Source organism: Dendrobates tinctorius, unplaced genomic scaffold (genome assembly GCF_039654945.1).
Source record: "Dendrobates tinctorius isolate UK_male_01 unplaced genomic scaffold, ASM3965494v1 ptg000297l, whole genome shotgun sequence".
NCBI classification, from domain to species: domain Eukaryota; kingdom Metazoa; phylum Chordata; class Amphibia; order Anura; family Dendrobatidae; genus Dendrobates; species Dendrobates tinctorius.
This window is the reverse complement of record NW_027361964.1, coordinates 2,892,811-2,914,020: the sequence shown is the minus strand read 5'-3', so window position 1 is coordinate 2,914,020 and position 21,210 is coordinate 2,892,811. Positions and strand designations below refer to the sequence as shown.

The 21,210-nt window shown below is 49.8% G+C and overlaps 1 protein-coding gene across 6 annotated transcripts in view; it reads left to right on the top strand.

Moving 5' to 3' along the window:
• Positions 1-21,210, top strand: part of BICDL2 (BICD family like cargo adaptor 2) — a 40,783-nt gene that overhangs the window by 3,595 nt on the left and 15,978 nt on the right. For 3 of the 6 annotated variants that reach the window (XM_073560517.1, XM_073560522.1, XM_073560519.1), the window contains exons 2-4: positions 6,326-6,629; positions 6,965-7,180; positions 20,505-20,621. In XM_073560517.1, the coding sequence (XP_073416618.1) occupies positions 6,339-6,629; positions 6,965-7,180; positions 20,505-20,621 (624 nt within the window). In that variant the 5' untranslated portion in view covers positions 6,326-6,338. Of the gene's footprint in view, positions 1-4,547; positions 4,622-4,653; positions 4,932-6,325; positions 6,630-6,964; positions 7,181-20,504; positions 20,622-21,210 lie in introns of those variants that run through there. The other 3 variants (XM_073560518.1, XM_073560523.1, XM_073560521.1) reach the window with 3 other exon arrangements.

Here is a 21,210-nt window from a genome sequence, read left to right as displayed (position 1 = left end):
GAGTGTGTATATGACACAAGAGATATGACGCGGGGTAGTGTCTGTATTACACAAGGGAGGTCTCTGTATTACCCGTGTGCTATTACACTTGAGATATTTCATGAGGGGTCTGTATTACACTTGTGATATTACATTGGGTGTCTATTGCACAGATGATATTACACGGGGGTCTGTGTTACACAGGTGATATTACACTAGGGTCTGTATTAAATAGGTGATATTACACGAGAGGGTCTGTTTTACACTTGTGATATTACACAGGGGGTCTGTATTACACAGGTGTTATTACACAAGGGGTCTGTATTCCACTTGTGATATTACACGGGTGGGTCTGTATTATGCAGGGTGTCTGTATTACATGTGTGATATTACACAGGGGGTCTGTATTACACATGTGATATACAGGGGATCTGAATTGCACGTGTGATATTACATGGGGGGGTCTGTATTACACGGGGGTCTGTATTATGCGGGGATCTGTATTTCACGTGTGATGTTACACGGGGGTCTGTATTACACGGGAGGTCTATTACACGGGGATCTGTATTACACGTGTGATATTACAGGGAGGGTCTGTATTATACGTGTGATATTACACGGGGAATCTGTATTAAACGGAGGGTCTGTATTACACATGTAATATTACACGGGGAATCTGTATTACACGGGGGATCTGTATTACACATGTGATATTACACAGAGGGTCTGTACTACACGTGATATTACACGGAGGGTCTGTATTACACATTTGATATTACACAGGGAGTCTGTTTTACACGGAGGGTCTGTATTACACCTGATATTACATGGAGGGTCTGTATTACACATGTGATATTACACGGAGGGTCTGTATTACACGTGATATTACATGGAGGGTCTGTATTACACATGTGATATTACACAGGGAGTCTGTATTACACGGAGGGTCTGTATTACACCTGATATTACACGGAGGGTCTGTATTACACATGTGATATTACACGGAGGGTCTGTATTACACGTGATATTACACGGAGGGTCTGTATTACACATGTGATTTTACACGGAGGGTCTGTATTACACATGTGATATTACATGGAGGGTCTGTATCACACGTGATATTACACAGAGGGTCTGTATGACACGTGTGATGTTACACAGAGGGTCTGTATTACACATGTGATATTACATGGGGAGTCTGTATTAGGTGGGATCTGTATTACACATGTGATATTACACAGAGCGTCTGTATTACACATGTGATATTACACAGGGAGTCTGTATTACATGGAGGGTCTGTATTACACAGAGGTTCTGTATGACACGTGTGATGTTACACAGAGGGTCTATATTACACGTGTGATATTACATGGGGAGTCTGTATTAGACGGGATCTGTATTACACACATGATATTACACAGAGGGTCTGTATTACACATGTGATATTACACAGGGAGTCTGTATTAGATGGGATCTGTATTACACATGTGATATTACACAGAGCGTTTGTATTACACATGTGATATTACACAGGGAGTCTGTATTACATGGAGGGTCTGTATTACACAGAGGGTCTGTATGACACGTGTGATGTTACACAGAGGGTCTGTATTACACATGTGATATTACACAGGGAGTCTTTATTACATGGAGAGTCTGTATTACACGTGATATTACATGGAGGGTCTGTATTACACATGTGATATTACACAGGGAGTCTGTATTACATGGAGGGTCTGTATTACACAGAGGGTCTGTATGACACGTGTGATGTTACACAGAGGGTCTGTATTACACATGTGATATTACACAGGGAGTCTGTATTACATGGAGAGTCTGTATTACACGTGATATTACACGGAGGGTCTGTATTACACATGTGATATTACATGGAGGGTCTGTATCACACGTGATATTACACAGAGGGTCTGTATGACACGTGTGATGTTACACAGAGGGTCTGTATTACACATGTGATATTACATGGGGAGTCTGTATTAGATGGGATCTGTATTACACATGTGATATTACACAGAGCGTCTGTATTACACATGTGATATTACACAGGGAGTCTGTATTACATGGAGGGTCTGTATTACACAGAGGGTCTGTATGACACGTGTGATGTTACACAGAGGGTCTATATTACACGTGTGATATTACATGGGGAGTCTGTATTAGACGGGATCTGTATTACACACATGATATTACACAGAGGGTCTGTATTACACATGTGATATTACACAGGGAGTCTGTATTAGATGGGATCTGTATTACACATGTGATATTACACAGAGCGTCTGTATTTAACACATGTGATATTACACAGGGAGTCTGTATTACATGGAGGGTCTGTATTACACAGAGGGTCTGTATGACACGTGTGATGTTACACAGAGGGTCTGTATTACACATGTGATATTACACAGGGAGTCTGTATTACATGGAGAGTCTATATTACACGTGATATTACACGGAGGGTCTGTATTACACATGTGATATTACACAGGGAGTCTGTATTACACAGGGAGTCTGTATTACACGGGAGATCTGTATTACACGTGTTATCTCCTCTTCCTTGTTATATTGCTCAGATGTCTGATGATATTGGTTCTCAGGGTCGTGTTCCCGTTGGCAGCAGTGATATTTGAGTCTTGTCGCCTGTTGCAGGGTGTCCTCGGTGTGCGGCGGTGACGTGATTTTGGCCCGGACCCATTGTTTGTGTTGCATTGTGTAAGCCGCTGAGTATCATCACACCCGCTGCGCTGGTCGGACTTGTCCCGGGCGACGCACACCCTGAGAAATGTGCTGCAGAAACCGTCCAATCCCAATCCTCGTACCATGGGGACAGGTGCTGCTGAGGTGACAGTGCCGGCAGGTGACGGGGATGGGCTGACAATCTGGAGCACGACACCCGCAGGGCGACATTCCTGACATATAATGATCTGCTATTCGTGTCGCTGCGCTCGGAGGAACGTCCGGGAACGTTTTGTGTTTGTCTAAAAATGTGACATCAACAGAAAAAATATGAATGAAATAGCAGCGGGGAAGCGGCGGCCGTGAGAACGGACAGGAACAGGAATCTTGGCACGCGGACTGTGGTGGCTATCCTGTGTGACCCGTCCGTCCAGTCCAACTTGTCGCAGACCACCCTGTGCTGAGTTCCTGATCCCCTGAGATGTGTTCTGTCCTTCCGTGCAGGCCCGGTCCCTCATCCTTGGCACCCCGTGCTGGATCTTAGTCTTCTCGTCCATGGCACTGAGTGCTGGGTTTGAGTCCTTCATCCTGGGCTCTCCATGCTAGGTCTTAGGCTCACAATACTGAGTCTAGAGTCAGTTGTGCTGGGTCCTAGGCTATGCCTCGCTTGCTGCGCTGGGTCATGGGCTATGCCGTGCTGGGTCCCGGGCTATGCTGTGCTTGCTGTGCTGGGTCCCGGGCTATGCCGTGCTGGGTCCCGGGCTATGCTGTGCTTGCTGTGCTGGGTCCCGGGCTATGCCATGTGGGGTCCTGGGCTATGCTGTGCTTGCTGTGCTGGGTCCCGGGCTATGCTGTGCTGGGTCCTGGGCTATGCTGTGCTTGCTGTGCTGGGTCCCGGGCTATGCCATGCTGGGTCCTGGGCTATGCTGTGCTTGCTGTGCTGGGTCCCGGGCTATGCTGTGCTGGGTCCTGGGCTATGCTGTGCTTGCTGTGCTGGGTCCCGGGCTATGCCATGCTGGGTCCCGGGCTATGCTGTGCTGGGTCCCGGGCTATGCCGTGCTGGATGCTGGGCTATGCCGTGCTTGTCATGCTGGGTCCTGGGCTATGCCATGCTGGGTCCTAGGCTATGCCGTGCTTGCCATGCTGGGACCTGGGCTACTCCGTGCTGAGTCCCGGGTTATGCTGTGCTGGGTCCTGGGCTATGCCGTGCTGAGTCCCGGGTTATGCTGTGCTGGGTCCTATGCTTTGCCGCCCTGGGTCTCAGGTTTTGCCTCCCTGGGTCCTATGCTTTGCCGCCCTGGGTCTCATGTTTTGCCGCCCTGGGTCTCAGGTTTTGCCTCCCTGGGTCCCAGGTTTTGCCGCCCTGGGTCTCAGGTTTTGCCGCGATGAGTCTCAGGATTTGCCACACTGGGTCCCGGGCTTTGCTGCTGAGTCACAGGTTTTGCTCCGTTGGTTTCAGGGTTTCGCTGTGATGTATCCAATCCACTGGGTCCTTGATATATGGATGTTATTGGGCATATGGGTTCACAAACTTCTTGGCATTGTTGTGTCTGTGTGGCCGTCACATCTGCTGTCTATTTCTACATGTTGCTAACTATATGCCCCTGTGATCTCGCTCACACCGTGCCATTCCTGTTGTTTTCAGGAATTTCTCAGTAAAATGCTCGGGGCTGACTATCTGATTTCCATGTGACACACAGTCGCCACTCCACCTGCGCGGCCTCGCCAATACGTGCAGTATTTCCAGTCGGTTTTGTCTGAGTCACTTTCTGTCCTGGGAATCTGCACTTTCATCATTGGTGAATTTCCAAGTGTTGAGAGTTTAATTAGCGGCTTCATCAGGTGCCGATCACAAAATCTGCCCTCTAATTACCATAGGACGCCCTTCCTCCTGTCAGCCATTATGCTGTCATACGCAGCAAACAAGGAAGGTGGACGACCAAGGGTAAGTGGCCCTCAACTCCCAGCCTCTGTGGGAGCAGCACCGGCCCTACAACATATCCCAACATGTCCTGCCAGAGCCGTGAAAGCCAGAGAGAAAGAGACAGACTGAGACTGACCACACAGGCAGAACGCTGGAGAAGGACACGAAGGCCACTCCACAGCTCCTCACTGGGTTGCTGGACACTTGCCATTCTATATAGCTACTCATTATTTGTGGTCCATACACTTTGATGACTCTCTGCAGGGTCCACAGCTCCTCAGTGGGGGTTCCAGATACATTGGCCACTCTCTGCATGGTCTGTAGCTTCATGGTGAGGTTCCGGACAATGTGGCTGCTCTCCTCATTGCTTGGTCCAGACTCTTTATCCACTCTCTGTGGAGGTCTGGACACTTCGGCTGGTGCTAATTCTTTGGATGCTCTCTGTGGAGTTTATGGCTCCTCAGTGGGGGTTTGGACACTTCACCTGTCCTCTGCTGGTCTATGGTTCATAGTGGGGTAAAAGGTTCACTGGTCCTCAATGGGTGGTCTGGAAACTTTGCCTGCTCTATACAGATTGCATGTCTCCATGGTTGTGGTAAAAGGTGGTTGGTGGTGTCATTGGGCTCCTCAAGGGGACGTTTGGAAATCTTGGAGGCTTTCTGCAGTGTCTGTCGGATTCTTATTGAGAGGCCCACACTTAGTCTGCTCTCTGGAGGGTCTACAGCTCCTCGTTGGAGGATCCTGACACTTTGGCCACTCTCTACAGGGTTTATGCGCTCTTTGTTGGGGGTTTTGACAGTTGGGCCACTTTTTGCAGGGTTTTTTAACTCCTTGTTGGGGGAGTCCTGACATTTTGGCTGTTCTCTTCAGGGTCTATGACTCTTCATTGGGGGTACCGAAACTTTGGGTGCTCTCTTCAGGATTCTCAGCTTCTTGTTGGAGGTCCTGACATTTTGGGCACTATTTGCAGGGTCTATGGCTCCATAGTGGGGGGCTCCATGGCTTCCCATTGAGAGGTCTTTACACTTTGCTCTCTGGAGGGTCTGCGACTCCTCGTTTGGGGGGTCCTGACACTTTGATGCTCTCTGAAGGATCTACAGCTCCTTGTTGGGGGTATTGACAATATGGACACTTTCTGCAGGGTCTACGGCTCCTCGTTGGGTGGCCCTGACACTTTGGGTGTTCTCTGCAGGATCTACAGCTCCTCATTGGGGGTATTTACAATATGGCCACTTTCTGCAGGGTCTACGTCTCCTCATTGGGTGGCCCTGACACTTTGGGTTCTCTCTGCAGGTTCTACAACTCCTCGTTGAGAGATCCTGATAATATGGCCACTTTCTGCAGGGTCTACGTCTCCTCGTTGGGTGGCCCTGACACTTTGGGTTCTCTCTGCAGGTTCTACAACTCCTCGTTGAGAGATCCTGACAATATGGCCACTTTCTGCAGGGTCTACGTCTCCTCGTTGGGTGGCCCTGACACTTTGGGTTCTCTCTGCAGGTTCTACAACTCCTCGTTGAGAGATCCTGACAATATGGCCACTTTCTGCAGGGTCTACGTCTCCTCTTTGGGTGGCCCTGACACTTTGGGTTCTCTCTGCAGGTTCTACAACTCCTCGTTGTGAGATCCTGACAATATGATAACTTTCTGCAGGGTCTACGTCTCCTCGTTTGGGGGTCCTGACACTTTGGTTGCTCTTTCAGCTCTCTCCATTATATTTGTTTCCAGCTTCATCCATCTCATGACCTCAGGAGACGAGGAGAGTCGAGAAGGCGACCCCCACAGCTGGGATGGTGGCATGGCTTCTCCCACCATGGAGGAACATTTCTACCCCTTCTTGATAGAAAGGCGCCCGTCTTACCTGGAGGAAGATGATGAAGAGCGCGGGGAGGAGGACCTGAGCCTCGCCTTGGAGCGGAAGGACAAGGACCTGCTTCTGGCAGCAGAACTGGGCAAAGCACTTCTGGAGAGGAATGACTACCTGGAGAAAATCCGAGAAAGTCTGGAAGAGGAACTGCGTGACACACGAGAGGTGAGGCCACATTCCTAAATGTCCTGCTACATGATATCCTATTCTCCAATCACCTCCAGAGCTGCACTCGCTGTTCTGCTGTCACATCATGACTTATCCTCCAATCACTTCCAGAGCTGCACTCGCTGTTCTGCTGTCACATCATGACTTATCCTCCAGTCACCTCCAGAGCTGCACTCGCTGTTCTGCTGTGACATCATGACTTATCCTCCAGTCACCTCCAGAGCTGCACTCGCTGTTCTGCTGTCACATTGTGTCTTATACGCCAGTCTTTCCAGAGCTGCACTCGCTGTTCTGCTGTCACATCGTGTCTGATGCAGCGCCTTGTGTTGCAGCGTCTGGAGCAGGAGAAGCACGCTTTACGCCTGAAGATGGAGGCGAAGGATGGCGAATGGAAAGCGCAAATCACAGACCTGGAGAGCGACTTGTCCGAGGCCCGACACCAGGTCCGACAACTGCTGTCCGAGCACAAAGAGTGCGGCCGCGAGAGCGCCACCGCCGTGCAGGAGCTGTCCGAACAGAACCAGCGCCTGATGGAGCAGCTGGCACAGGTACCACCGAGGCTTAGATACAGCCAACACACAGGATAGGATTAGATACACGACTCATCACTCAGTATCACACAGGAGAGGATTAGATACACGGCTCAGCAGTCAGTATCACACAGTAGAGGATTTGGTACACAGCTCAGCAGTCAGTATCACACAGGAGAGGATTAGATACACAGCTCAGCAGTCAGTATCACACAAGATAGGATTAGATACATGGCTCAGCAGACAGTATCACACAGGAGAGGATTAGATACATGGCTCAGCAGACAGTATCACACAGGAGAGGATTAGATACACGGCTCAGCAGTCAGTATCACACAGTAGAGGATTAGGTACACAGCTGAGCAGTCAGTATCACACAGGATAGGATTAGATACACGGCTCAGCACTCAGTATCACACAGGAGAGGATTAGATACACGGCTCAGCAGTCAGTATCACACAGGAGAGGATTAGATACACAGCTCAGCAGTCAGTATCACACAGGATAGGATTAGATACATGGCTCAGCAGACAGTATCACACAGGAGAGGATTAGATACACGGCTCAGCAGACAGTATCACACAGGATAGGATTAGATACATGGCTCAGCAGACAGTATCACACAGGAGAGGATTAGATACACGGCTCAGCAGACAGTATCACACAGGAGAGGATTAGATACACGGCTCAGCAGTCAGTATCACACAGTAGAGGATTAGGTACACAGCTGAGCAGTCAGTATCACACAGGATAGGATTAGATACACGGCTCAGCAGTCAGTATCACACAGGAGAGGATTAAGTACACGGCTCAGCAGGCAGTATCAAACAGGAGATGATTAGATACACGTCTCAGCAGTCAGTATCACACAGGAGAGGATTAGATACACGGCTCCGCAGTCAGTATCACACAGGATAGTATTAGATACACGGCTCAGCAGTCAGTATCACACAGTAGAGGATTTGGTACACAGCTCAGCAGTCAGTATCACACAGGATAGGATTAGATACACAGCTCAGAAGTCAGTATCACACAGGAGAGGATTAGATACACAGCTCAGCAGTCAGTATCACACAGGATAGGATTAGATACACGGCTCAGCAGTCAGTATCACACAGGATAGGATTAGATACACGGCTCAGCAGGCAGTATCACACAGGATAGGATTAGATACACGGCTCTGCACACAGTATCACACAGGAGAGGATTAGATACACGGCTCAGCAGTCAGTATCACACAGGATAGGATTAGATACACGGCTCAGCAGTCAGTATCACACAGGAGAGGATTAGATACACAGCTCAGCAGTCAGTAACACACAGGATAGGATTAGATACACAGCTGAGCAGTCAGTATCACACAGGATAGGATTAGATACACGACTCAGCAGTCAGTATCACACAGGAGAGGATTAGATACACGGCTCAGCAGTCAGTATCACACAGGATGGGATTAGATACACGGCTCAGCAGTCAGTATCACACAGGAGAGGATTAGATTCACGGCTCAGCAGTCAGTATCACACAGGAGAGGATTAGATACACGGCTCAGCAGGCAGTATCACACAGGATAGGATTAGATACACGGCTCAGCAGTCAGTATCACACAGGAGAGGATTAGATACACGGCTCAGCAGTCAGTATCACACAGGATTGGATTAGATACACGGCTCAGCAGTCAATATCACACAGGAGAGGATTAGATACACAGCTCAGCCTGCAGTATCACACAGGAGAGGACTAGATACACGGCTCAGCAGGCAGTATCACACAGGATAGGATTAGATACATGGCTCAGCAGTCAGTATCACACAGGAGAGGATTAGATACACGGCTCAGCAGTCAGTATCACACAGGATAGGATTAGATACACGGCTCAGCAGTCAGTATCACACAGGAGAGGATTAAATACACGGCTCAGCAGGCAGTATCACACAGGATAGGATTAGATACACGGCTCAGCAGTCAGTATCACACAGGATAGGATTAGATACACGGCTCTGCAGTCAGTATCACACAGGATAGGATTAGATACACGGCTTAGCAGTCAGTAACACACAGGATAGGATTAGATACACGGCTCAGCAGTCAGTATCACACAGTAGAGGATTAGATACACGGCTCAGCAGTCAGTATCACACAGGATCGGATTAGATACACGGCTCAGCAGTCAGTATCACACAGGAGAGGATTAGATACACGGCTCAGCAGTCAGTATCACACAGGAGAGGATTAGATACATGGCTCAGCAGTCAGTATCACACAGGAGAGGATTAGATACACGGCTCAGCAGTCAGTATCACACAGGAGAGGATTAAATACACGGCTCAGCAGGCAGTATCACACAGGAGATGATTAGATACACGGCTCAGCAGTCAGTATCACACAGGATAGGATTAGATACACGGCTCAGCAGTCAGTATCACACAGGAGAGGATTAGATACACGGCTCAGCAGTCAATATCACACAGGAGAGGATTAGATACACGGCTCAGCAGTCAGTATCACACAGGATAGGATTAGATACACGGCTCAGCAGTCAGTATCACACAGTAGAGGATTAGATACACGGCTCAGCAGTCTATCACACAGGATAGGATTAGATACACGGCTCAGCAGTCAGTATCACACAGGAGAGGATTAGATACACGGCTCAGCAGTCAGTATCACACAGGAGAGGATTAGATACACGGCTCAGCAATCAGTATCACACAGGAGAGGATTAGATACACGGCTCAGCAGTCAGTATCACACAGGAGAGGATTAGATACACGGCTCAGTAGTCAGTATCACACAGGATAGGATTAGATACACGGCTCAGCAGTCAGTATCACACAGGAGAGGATTAGATACACGGCTCAGCAGTCAGTATCACACAGGAGAGGATTAGATACACGGCTCAGCAGGCAGTATCACACAAGAGATGATTAGATACACGGCTCAGCAGTCAGTATCACACAGGATAGGATTAGATACACAGCTCAGCAGTCAGTATCACACAGGATAGGATTAGATACACGGCTCAGCAGTCAGTATCACACAGGATAGGATTAGATACACGGCTCAGCAGTCAGTATCACACAGGATAGGATTAGATACACAGTTCAGCAGACAGTATCACACAGGAGAGGATTAGATACACGGCTCAGCAGTCAGTATCACACAGGAGAGGATTAGATACACGGCTCAGCAGTCAGTATCACACAGGAGAGGATTAGATACATAGCTCAGCAGTCGGTATCACACAGGAGAGGATTAGATACACAGCTCAGCAGTCAGTATCACACAGGATAGGAACAGATACACAGCTCAGCAGACAGTATCACACAGTAGAGGATTAGATAGACGGCTCAGCAGACAGTATCACAGGAGGGCATTAGATACACGGCTCAGCAGACAGTATCACAGGAGGGCATTAGATACACGGCTCAGCAGACAGTATCACACTGGATAGGATTAGATACACGGCTCAGCAGACAGTATCACAGGAGGGCATTAGATACACTGCTCAGCAGTCAGTATCACACAGGATAGGATTAGATACACGGCTCAGCAGTCAGTATCACACAGGATAGGATTAGATACACGGCTCAGCAGACAGTATCACACAGGAGAGGATTAGATACACGGCTCAGCAGTCAGTATCACACAGGATAGGATTAGATACACAGCTCAGCAGTCAGTATCACACAGGATAGGATTAGATACACGGCTCAGCAGTCAGTATCACACAGGATAGGATTAGATACACGGCTCAGCAGACAGTATCACACAGGAGAGGATTAGATACATGGCTCAGCAGTCAGTATCACACAGGATAGGATTAGATACACGGCTCAGCAGTCAGTATCACACAGGATAGGATTAGATACACGGCTCAGCAGTCAGTATCACACAGGATGGGATTAGATACACGGCTCAGCAGTCAGTATCACACAGGATAGGATTAGATACACGGCTCAGCAGTCAGTATCACACAGGATAGGATTAGATACACGGCTCAGCAGACAGTATCACACAGGAGAGGATTAGATACACGGCTCAGCAGTCAGTATTACACAGGATAGGATTAGATACACGGCTCAGCAGACAGTATCACACAGGAGAGGATTAGATACATGGCTCAGCAGTCAGTATCACACAGGATAGGATTAGATACACGGCTCAGCAGACAGTATCACACAGGATAGGATTAGATACACGGCTCAGCAGTCAGTATCACACAGGATAGGATTAGATACACGGCTCAGCAGACAGTATCACACAGGAGAGGATTAGATACACGGTTCAGCAGACAGTATCACACAAGATAGGATTAGATACACGGCTCAGCAGTCAGTATCACACAGGATAGGATTAGATACACGGCTCAGCAGACAGTATCACACAGGAGAGGATTAGATACACGGCTCAGCTGTCAGTATCACACAGGATAGGATTAGATACACGGCTCAGCAGTCAGTATCACACAGGAGAGGATTAGATACACGGCTCAGCAGTCAGTATCACACATGATAGGATTAGATACACAGCTCAGCAGTCAGTATCACACAGGATAGGATTAGATACACGGCTCAGCAGTCAGTATCACACAGGGTAGGATTAGATTCATGGCTCAGCAGACAGTATCACACAGGAGAGGATTAGATACACGGTTCAGCAGACAGTATCACACAGGAGAGGATTAGATACACGGCTCAGCAGACAGTATCACACAGGAGAGGATTAGATACACGGCTCAGCAGTCAGTATCACACAGGATAGGATTAGATACACAGCTGAGCAGTCAGTATCACACAGGATAGGATTAGATACACGGCTCAGCAGTCAGTATCACACAGGATAGGATTAGATACACGGCTCAGCAGTCAGTATCACACAGGGTAGGATTAGATACACTGCTCAGCAGACAGTATCACACAGGAGAGGATTAGATACACGGCTCAGCAGTCAGTATCACACAGGGTAGGATTAGATACACAGCTCAGCAGACAGTATCACACAGGATAGGATTAGATACACGGCTCAGCAGACAGTATCACACAGGAGAGGATTAGATACACAGCGCAGCAGTCAGTATCACACAGGAGAGGATTAGATACACAGCTGAGCAGTCAGTATCACACAGGATAGGATTAGATACACGGCTCAGCAGTCAGTATCACACAGGAGAGGATTAGATACACGGCTCAGCAGTCAGTATCACACAGGGTAGGATTAGATACACTGCTCAGCAGACAGTATCACACAGGAGAGGATTAGATACACGGCTCAGCAGTCAGTATCACACAGGGTAGGATTAGATACACAGCTCAGCAGACAGTATCACACAGGATAGGATTAGATACACGGCTCAGCAGACAGTATCACACAGGAGAGGATTAGATACACAGCGCAGCAGTCAGTATCACACAGGAGAGGATTAGATACACGGCTCAGCAGTCAGTATCACACAGGATAGGATTAGATACACGGCTCAGCAGTCAGTATCACACAGGAGAGGATTAGATACACTGCTCAGCAGTCAGTATCACACAGGATAGAATTAGATACACGGCTCAGCAGACAGTATCACACAGGAGAGGATTAGATACACTGCTCAGCAGACAGTATCACACAGGAGAGGATTAGATACACGGCTCAGCAGTCAGTATCACACAGGGTAGGATTAGATACACTGCTCAGCAGACAGTATCACACAGGAGGGCATTAGATACACAGCTCAGCAGTCAGTATCACACAGGAGAGGATTAGATACACGGCTCAGCAGTCAGTATCACACAGGAGAGGATTAGATACACAGCTCAGCAGTCAGTATCACACAGGAGAGGATTAGATACTCGGCTCAGCAGTCAGTATCACACAGGAGAGGATTAGATACACGGCTGAGCAGTCAGTATCACACAGGAGAGGATTAGACACGGCTCAGCAGTCAGTATCACACAGGAGAGGATTAGATACACGGATCAGCAGTCAGTATCACACAGGAGAGGATTAGATACACGGCTCAGCAGTCAGTATCACACGGGAGAGGATTAGATACACAGCTCAACAGTCAGTATCACACAGGAGAGGATTAGATACACAGCTCAGCAGACAGTATCACACAGGAGAGGATTAGATACACGGCTCAGCAGTCAGTATCACACAGGATAGGATTAGATACACAGCTCAGCAGTCAGTATCACAGAGGAGAGGATTAGATACACAGCTCAGCAGACAGTATCACACAGGAGAGGATTAGATACACTGCTCAGCAGACAGTATCACACAGGAGAGGATTAGATACACGGCTCAGTAGTCAGTATCACACAGGGTAGGATTAGATACACTGCTCAGCAGACAGTATCACACAGGAGGGCATTAGATACACAGCTCAGCAGTCAGTATCACACAGGAGAGGATTAGATACACGGCTCAGCAGTCAGTATCACACAGGAGAGGATTAGATACACAGCTCAGCAGTCAGTATCACACAGGAGAGGATTAGATACACGGCTCAGCAGTCAGTATCACACAGGAGAGGAATAGATACACGGCTCAGCAGTCAGTATCACACAGGAGAGGATTAGATACACAGCTCAGCAGTCAGTATCACACAGGAGAGGATTAGATACACGGCTCAGCAGTCAGTATCACACAGGAGAGGATTAGATACACGGCTGAGCAGTCAGTATCACACAGGAGAGGATTAGACACACGGCTCAGCAGTCAGTATCACACAGGAGAGGATTAGATACACGGATCAGCAGTCAGTATCACACAGGAGAGGATTAGATACACGGCTCAGCAGTCAGTATCACACAGGAGAGGATTAGATACACAGCTCAACAGTCAGTATCACACAGGAGAGGATTAGATACACAGCTCAGCAGACAGTATCACACAGGAGAGGATTAGATACACGGCTCAGCAGTCAGTATCACATAGGAGAGGATTAGATACATGGCTCAGCAGTCAGTATCACACAGGAGAGGATTAGATACACGGCTCAGCAGTCAGTATCACACAGGAGAGGATTAGATACACGGCTCAGCAGTCAGTATCACACAGGATAGGATTAGATACACGGCTCAGCAGTCAGTATCACACAGGAGAGGATTAGATACACGGCTCAGCAGTCAGTATCACACAGGAGAGGATTAGATACACGGCTCTGCAGTCAGTATCACACAGGAGAGGATTAGATACACGGCTCAGCAGTCAGTATCACACAGGATAGGATTAGATACACGGCTCAGCAGTCAGTATCACACAGGAGGGGATTAGATGCAGCAGCAGAGCAGAGATGTGGCGGTATTCAGGCTTAGATACAGCTGAGCTGCGCCCGTGCAGCAGTAATGAGGACACGCTGCTCCCACCATGTAATCCTGTAATCCGGGGTGACAGCTGCCGCTCCGCAGTCTCCTCCGCCCTGCAGTCTCCTCCGCCCTCTAATCCTCTGGATTGGGGGATCATTGCAGCATCAGGCTGGAGTGATGTTCTCCGCACCATCCCGTCCTCCCGGTTTCTGGCCATGTCACCCGCTGTTGTTCTCGGGTGTCAGTCACAAGTATATTAATAACAAGCAATAACCCGATGATTCTCTTCATATTACACACAGAAAGGAAGATAGAGCACCGCCATAATGCTACGACGCGCTCAGGGTGACGGGGGGCGGCAGAAGTATCCGAGCAGGCGGCCACATTGTGTCTAAATCACCAGCTACATCCGTAGGATTTACACCTAACAATCCTGCACCACAGCCGCCGTCATCGCGCTACCGTGGCCAGGACCTCAGTGTGGGTTTCGCATTGTGGATTCCTCAGGGGGTAGAGGGGATCAGTGCCCACAATTCATTGTATAGTGCGCACGCTCTGAGAATTACGTCTTGTTGCAGGTCAGCCAGTCACGCCGCCTCCCTCACCATCTTTAGTATCTCAGAAGTTACACTAAGTGCCACCCTTGGTGCCTGTATCATGTACGTGGCTCACACCGCGCACACAGACGCAGTCTGGGAAGGCGTAGATGGCGAGGGAGGTGGCGTGAGAACCAGAGAGCTCGGCGCAGAAACAATTGGCATATAATGTGATGGCGATCCCCACTACCCCTGACGAAGCAATAATGCGAAACGCACATTGGCTTTCTGGACAGCGCAGTCATGGATCTGTGTGTAATGTTCGGAGCAGTATCAGGTGATTGGTTGTACCATGCAGCGCTCATGTCGCCCTTGGTTATTGACACTTAGGCCTCTCTCCCGCTGCTGTCCTCTGGTGTCAGTGATTTCTGCGTTAGGGGGCCCGGCCGGTCTCTGCAGGAATTTAACCCTTCTGGGTCGTGCGGAGATTAGGCTCCCTGGCCTACCCAGTGCTGTCATTAGGACAGTCCGCCCACCACTCCCCTCCTGAACGTTGGTTCTTATTGCTATGGCGCTTGTTCGTGCTTTCATCCATTGTCTGTATCTCAATAGCCACCCGGCTCAGTTCCCGTTCCGTCTGACCTTTCTGCTCCTGACCTCGGCTATGTGTATTGATCCTTGTTTGCTGCCCAGACCTTGGACCGTCTGACCACGTTTTTGTCTGTACCCTCCAGTACCGCATACCTGCGCCTCTTACCCTTCGGTCAGCTGGTGCCGTCCGGGCGACTATCTGGAGTAGTACCGGCGACTACCGGCGGCCCATCCTATCCTCCCCACCAGGTAGTCACATAATCATGCCCCTGCAGGGTAAGCCCGGCCCGTGGCACAGGTAGCCCACAGCCACCATCATTACAATACGTTAGGGCCCCGCTGACAAGTCAGGATCCAGGGATCCCAAGTGTTGTAGGAGGAGGTCCACTCTCAGTGCGAGCGTCAGGACCAGCGATGCAGGACATCAACGTGGCGGCCATCCAGTTGCAGGGTCTGTCCACTGCGATGTCTACCCTGCCCTCTGCTACTACCATGTCCAGCCAGCCCCCTCTGGACAGTCAGCCTCTACGAGGGATCCAGTTCTGGTGGAGCTGCTAGGTTCCAGCTTCCACTTCCATCCAGGTCTGATGGAGACCCTAAGGAGAGCCGTGGCTTCACGAATCCGTGTAAGATCCGCTCAGGGTTTATGGCCTCTGTGCTGTCTGCAGAAGAAACCAAAAGGGAAACGCCGAACATGTGGTCAAGAAAGAACGAGGGGCATTAAGATGAAAGACCTTTATTAAACAGTGGGGGGCAACGAACGGCGAGACAGGAAAACCGAAATAAGCCAAAATAAAGAGAGAACGTGAAAGACCAACAGGTAACGAGATGTTAATAAGCAAATGACCTATGCCGGCTGCAGGACATAGACCTGTGGATATACTGTATACTAACTGCATACAACCAGGCCGGCTGCAGAGAAAGTAAACCAGTATATGGATACGGCAGCTATAGACCTAGATCCATTAGATGTCGGCCTGATATGCACCTAGAACGGCGAGATAGAGTGCTAGCAACATTGCCATATGGGCATCAGTACAGCTGGAGGTGTCACAGGGACAATGACATCATAATACCCTCAAAAAATGGGGGTACACCAGGAGAAATTAACCCAACAGACAGTGTCAATCAGGTAGGCATACATGTATGCAATGTGTGACCCAAGCAAGGTGCATGGAGTCTCAAGAGCTGAGCACTCCATGTAATAGACATGACCTGGTCAGAGGTCCCCAGTCCAAGTGCAGTGCACACCCCGACGCACGTTTTGGTACAAGTCCTTTGTCCTGGGGTGTTATTTGCTTATTAATACCTCATTACCTGTGTGCGGTCACTTTTATCTCTCTATTTATGCATATTTCTGTTGTTATACCAATGTGGGCACTCTGACGCATGAAGTGCCGTTCATTGCCACCCATTGTTTAGTAAAGGTGTTTTATCTGAATGTCCCACTTTCTTTCTTGACCACATGTTCTCTTTTTGGTTTCTAGTACATTCTGAATGGCCTGCCATTCCTTCCTCCAGCACATAGATATCCCATTATGTACAGATTGATGCATATGGTATTTCTTGAGAAAAGAGTGTGAGAGTATTCAGCTCACCTTTTATTCGTTCATTGTGAACTTTCTCTGAGCACGGACACGTCTCTGCCAAAACGTCCTTGTAGCATTCCAAAGAAAGAAAAGTCCAGCTCCAAGAGGTATCATTTGAAAAAATGTATTTAATACCATTAAAAAATGAATACATGGCTACTTGTGATCAAGAAATCGGAGTACCCGAGGGGATTACGGCATGGGGAGAGTCCAGAGAGGCTCTGTGCGCGTTTCCAGCACGATCTGCCCTTAGACTCAGAGTAACCGCAAAGTATCAGCTGAGCAATATATAAAATCAATGCACAAAATAACAAAGCAAAATATATACAAACAAGACAAATGTAAAGAAATAGAAGAGCAAAAAAGAATTCAGTAATGCAGCAGAAATTCTTTTCTCAAATCCAAACCCAAATGTTTTTCCATAAAATGACCTCTGAGGACTCCACACCCTGACAAGGTGGTCCTACCAGTCTTCCTTCAAAGAAAATTAAGGAAATTATTATGGAGGGAGAAAACTTGGTTTTTACAAAGAAACAATCAGAATTCCTTCAAATAGATGACCCAGTAATCCCTATTATGGATGCCCTGCCGAAGATGCATAAAGACATCTTCCCCCCTCCCAGGGTCTCTAAATGAACGCTCATCGCTGCCCCTCAGGAGAACTGGGTGCAACTATTCCCACCGGTGGAATTCTCCTACAATAGCCACGTTTGAAAGTCTTCCGGAGCACCGTCACTCCTCGTGGTATACTCCCAGTCTTCCTTAATGTCCCGGATGAACGTGTATGCAGGCGAGAAGAGAAGCTTTCTACATCAGTGGCACACCCTGGAGATAAAGTCTGGTTACTCTCTCAGAACATTCAGTTGAAGGTGCCTCCATACAAGATTGCTACTCGGTACCTTGGACCAGTCAGGATTCTCTGGCAAACCAGCCGCCTATAAACTTCAGCCGCCGCGCAATCTTCGGATCTCCAAGGCCTTTCACGCCTTGCTCTTGAAACCAGTGTTCTTAAATTAGTTCTCCAAGGCCTGCACTCCTGCCCCCACCTCCATTGCTAGAGGTCCTTTAGGTGTGTTTGAGGTAAAGGACATTTTGGACTCTAAGAGGGTCCGGTGAAATACCTTCTATTTGGTTGACTGGAGGGGTTTTGGTCCCGAAGAGAGATCTTGGGAGCCCGCTGGGAACATCCATGCCCTTGTCATCCTCCGAAGGTCTGGCCAAGAAAGCAGTGGGCCTAAGAGGGGTACTGTCACAGTGGTAACTTGTATGCCTCAGGGCCCCTCTACTCACTGTGCGGTTTCTCCCCGCGTCGGGCCGTTCCGCTAGTCTGCTTCATGCTGTACTGCTGCATTACTTGTGACATTCATTTAGTCTTGGTGCCTGGCCAGTCTTTGCTGGGATTTACCCCTTCTAGGTCCTGCAGAGATTAGGTGCATTAGCCTATCCTGTGCTAGCAGGGCCTTTATCAGGCTACTCCACCTACCACTCCCCTCCTTGGACCTCTCTGCTCCTGACCTCGGTTACATGTTTTGATCCTGTGCTTCCAGCCCCGACCTCAAACCATCTGGCCACGTCTTTTTCAGCTGCTGCAGTCTCGGGGACTGCTCTGGAGTGGCACTTGGTGACTACCTGTGGCCCAGCCTATCCTCACCACCAGAGGCTCTGGTGAAAACCAGGTAGACACTTAGGGTACCGTTACACCTAGCGATGCACCAGTGTTGTGAGTTCATTTTTCCCTTCACCATTGAGGTCTGATGAACTCCCTCCTCTAGTGAAGGAAGGTAGTGAGACTGATTACCAAACACCTGGGCAGCTAGATGATGACTGGGTGGCTGGAATTGAGGACTGGATATAAGGCTGCCGACGCCCTTCTTCCTGGCTGGTGATTTTCCTGCTGGATTCTTGGAGACCAGTCTGATTCCTGTATCTCAAAGCTAAGTTTTTCTGCTCTGCTTTGTACTCTTCAGTTTTGTTTTTGTTTTGCCTTGTTTTTTGGGAGTTCTGCCATCCCCGGCCGGGGGTGAGCTGAATTCCATTTTGTCTCTGATCTGTTGATATTTTGCTCTGTCTTCAGAATATACCTGAGTGCTGATATAGTCTTTTGGAGCCTAGCGACTTCAGGGCCAGTTTTTCCTATCAGTCGGTTGGCTCATTTTGATAGGGTTTTTGCGGATGGCAGACAGCAGCTTTCCTATCCTGTCCTATGTAGTTAGCTTGGGCCCCATCATTTGCTCAACCTATCTTTCTATCTGTGTTAGTGTTTTCATCTTGCTTCACCGTCATTATATGTTGGGGGCTGCCTTTTGCTTTGGGGTCTGCTCTGGGGCAGTTTAGTTTTTCCCCTTTCTGTCTTTAGGCTATATAGTTCTCCGGCTGTGATCGAGGGGTCTAGGGCACCGTAGGAACCCCCCACGGCTACTGCTAGTTGTTGTGGATAGGTTCAGGGGTCTGCAATCCGATAGCTGCCAACCTCTCTGGTTTTTCTGGACTTAGCTGGTATTTTGTTTTTTCCTCCTTCGGTGACTCATCATAACACACCAGCGATCCCGACCAGCGATATGACGCGGTCAGGATCGCCGGTGCATCGCTAGGTGGTCGCTAGTGAGTTGCCACACAGGCAGATCTCACCAGCGACATCGCAGGGGACGGGGATCGCTACTTACCTGTCAGACGCGGCGATCCTGCGTCCTCCCGCCCGGCTCTACGCATCGCTCGTCGGCGCCACAGGAAGCCCAGCAGGAAGTGGATGACGAGGAATGGTCCAGGAGCTTCTCGCGCGATCAGGGATAACCAGCGGGGGAGCCAGTCGGAGGTAAGTATCACATTCAGCGATATCGCTAGCAATATCGCTGCAACGTCACAAAATCGGTGACTTTACAGCGATATTGCTAGCGATATCGCAGTGTGTAACGGGGGCTTTAGTCATGACCCTCCAGGGTAAGCCCGGCCCGTGGAGTAGTGGGTCCACACCCACCAGTGTTATGACCGCCTGCACTATACACATTGTATCGCATGGGGATTATGTACAGTGAAGAGTGAAAGGGTCACGATGCTCTTACTCTCAGGCTCCTTATCTCACCATCCACTTCAGCTCTGATCGTGAGACCACCACCATTTATAGACAATCCTCTTTTCTATCTCACACATGAATGTCATTTTCACCTATTTAGCATATGATTAGTTATTCAGATTCTCATCATGCCGCTGCATTGTTGCTGTTTTGCTCCTGGTGGTGGAATAATCTTTTTCTTCCTGTAAACTGTAAATCAAGGGTGGGATTGGATCCATGGTAATGATTAACCCTCTCTCCGCCATGTCTCCTCAGGCCTCACAGGTGGAGAAGTCTTTGGTTCAGCAGCTGGAGTCTCTGAGAGAAGAAAACCGTGATCTGACACTGAGACGAGGACAGTTCACCCCTGCCCTGCAAAGTCTGCAGAGTGAGGTGGGAGCAGGAGAGTGCAGCGCGGGGACCAAGGGGGTGGGGGCCGGGCAGCGCAGGACCGAGGAGGGGGGCCGGGCAGCGAGGGGACCGAGGAGGGAGGCCGGGCAGCGAGGGGACCGAGGAGGGAGGCCGGGCAGCGAGGGGATCGAGGAGGGAGGCCGGGCAGCGAGGGGACCGAGGAGGGAGGCCGGGCAGCGAGGGGACCGAGGAGGGAGGCCGGGCAGCGAGGGGACCGAGGAGGGGGGCCGGGCAGCGAGGGGACCGAGGAGGGGGGCCGGGCAGCGAGGGGACCGAGGAGGGGAGACGGGCAGCGAGGGGACCGAGGAGGGGAGACGGGCAGCGAGGGGACCGAGGAGGGGGGCCGGGCAGCGAGGGGACCGAGGAGGGGGGCCGGCCAGCGAGGGGACCGAGGAGGGGGGCCGGGCAGCGAGGGGACCGAGGAGGGGGGCCGGGCAGTGAGGGGACCGAGGAGGGGGGCCGGGCAGCGCAGGACCGAGGAGGGAGGCCGGGCAGCGAGGGGACCGAGGAGGGAGGCCGGGCAGCGAGGGGACCGAGGAGGCCGGGCAGCGAGGGGACCGAGGAGGGAGGC